The following is a 1,794-nucleotide window of genomic DNA, read 5'->3' on the forward strand; positions in this document are numbered from 1 at the left end:
GACACACAACCTTTGCTGTTAAAACGAAATAATTTACTGAACCATATACACTTGGAAATGCCAACAAGTTCAATAAATATCGTCTCAAACATCTATATTTACATATAGTGTTTGTTTTTGGGGAGTGGGGATTGGCTTTTTATGTGACAAAACGAACATTGGGATGGTCTCCTGCGTAGTCTTTGATTAGTTATGGCTCTCAATTTCATGTGCCACTTCCCTTGTGAGCTTGTCGGCGCGGTCGTCGTGTCCACCGGCGAATGTGTAGACACGAAATGCAAACTGGAAGGCCCTCCATAGGATCTTTGATGATACACTCTTCCCACCACTATTGTGTTCTTTTATTGCTTCTTTCTTCTCCTGCATCAGTCACATGACTACATTATAAGTTTATTAGTTTATAGAATATGAACTTATGAGTTTGTGTTGGAAAATAATAACTGACCTTAAGAGCCAGCTCCATGCAGCTAGAAGAAAAATCAACCATCATTTCTTTGATGCGTACTAGGATTCCGAAATCAAAATTGATTTTCTGAGCTTGGAATCTCTTCAGCTCTTCGTCTTTAGTCCGCTCTAGTGCATCAAGTTCTACCTTGATCTGGATGTGGCAAAGATAATTAGTGAAATGGAAAAGGGGTGTTGGTTAATTGGCAGTGATGAGACTTACCTTGTTGAAGTAAGCTTCAGCTTTGTCGAGGAGTTTGCCAGCAGGTGCGACTATTTGCCAGTTGCGCAGAGTGGTTACGATTGCATCTAACTTTAGATACAGAGTTGCTGACATCCTTATAGCTTCCAGTTTCTTGCTTGGGAAATCCTCAAATCTTGCTAGCACCTGTTATGTATTATCACTCAGTGAAACTATAGTATGATTCTTGATGAATGAATTGATGATCAAACCTGAGTTTCATCTGTAAGCTTTTCGAGGTGAGATTCTACGTGTTTGTGGAATTTGATGAGCTCGGCCATGTCGGATGGCTGGAAGGACCCGATGGAAGTTTTCAACTCCTTTATCACTGCCTCATAATTCTTGACATCTTCTTCAATTTGTATGAAATATGCTGACCTGAGGGGAAAATTTTGTTTCAGGATGAATTCATGTCTCAAGACTTTTGAAAGAGATGATTATCATATATTTTGGCGAATACCTTTTCTCATCTCTGCCAATGCATCGGCCATTCCTTGTTTCCCTCCATTGGAGGTTCCTCCTCCGACTTTAGCCTTTCGCCCTGCTGATTTTCCATATGAAGCCAATCCTTCTACTTTGCCTTTGAGAGTTCGATACAGATTTCCCATGTGTGAAGACCTCTTCAATTTGGTTGTTGATTTCTTTGGACTAAGGCAGGCAGGCCGGGAGGGTGGTGGAGCTGATCTGTTTAATGTTGGTGCCAATGGTGGCTGCCTGTTTGATGCACCCATGGGTGGAGGAGGAGCGGTGGAATAGCTGGTTCGTATCCCTTGATGCGGTCATCGTGAGTGGAGGAGGTGGAGGTGGAGGTGGAGGGGTGCCACTGGCAACCTGATTGGTGTACTACTGAGTGGCGGAGGCAATGGCGGTGGTGGAGGGGTGCGACTGTCGAATTGCTCGGTGTCATGAGTGGTGGTGGAATAGGCAACTCAAGAAGTGTTTGCAAACAAGGCCTCACCATCATGTGGAGTTGTCTGATTTCCACCAACACCAATCAAGTTTCTTCCATGTCTTCTTACAAGAGAAGAAATCCTTGTACCATCATTTTGAGAATCTGAATAACAACATCAATATTTCCATTCCCCCACCACATCATCCTTATTTATATC

At 42.9% G+C, this 1,794-nt stretch overlaps 2 protein-coding genes across 2 annotated transcripts in view; both read right to left on the minus strand.

Moving 5' to 3' along the window:
• LOC125190002 (uncharacterized protein At4g04980-like) lies at window positions 1-1,416 on the minus strand. Its single transcript, XM_048087204.1, has 5 exons — window positions 1,146-1,416; window positions 898-1,058; window positions 668-832; window positions 446-598; window positions 1-360 (listed from the first exon to the last, which is right to left on the minus strand). Exons 1-5 carry the CDS (start codon window positions 1,414-1,416, stop codon window positions 187-189), a joined length of 924 nt encoding a protein of 307 aa, XP_047943161.1. The 3' UTR covers window positions 1-186.
• A 198-nt stretch (window positions 1,417-1,614) lies between these two features.
• LOC125190003 overlaps window positions 1,615-1,794 on the minus strand; it is a 1,878-nt gene continuing 1,698 nt past the window's right edge. Inside the window, exon 5 of the mRNA XM_048087205.1 lies at window positions 1,615-1,739. Within this exon, the coding sequence (XP_047943162.1) occupies window positions 1,615-1,739 (125 nt within the window). The remainder of the gene's footprint in view (window positions 1,740-1,794) is intronic.

Source organism: Salvia hispanica, chromosome 5 (assembly GCF_023119035.1).
Source record: "Salvia hispanica cultivar TCC Black 2014 chromosome 5, UniMelb_Shisp_WGS_1.0, whole genome shotgun sequence".
NCBI classification, from domain to species: domain Eukaryota; kingdom Viridiplantae; phylum Streptophyta; class Magnoliopsida; order Lamiales; family Lamiaceae; genus Salvia; species Salvia hispanica.

Excerpts from the sequence above, each read along its gene's own strand:
- LOC125190002 (XM_048087204.1), bottom strand. The coding sequence starts at position 1,416 with ATGGGTGCATCAAACAGGCAGCCACCATTGGCACCAACATTAAACAGA. Across the intron at positions 833-897 it reads AGCTTACAGATGAAACTCAG|GTGCTAGCAAGATTTGAGGA; the intron begins GTTTGATCATCA and ends AATACATAACAG. Across the intron at positions 361-445 it reads GCATGGAGCTGGCTCTTAAG|GAGAAGAAAGAAGCAATAAA; the intron begins GTCAGTTATTAT and ends TGACTGATGCAG.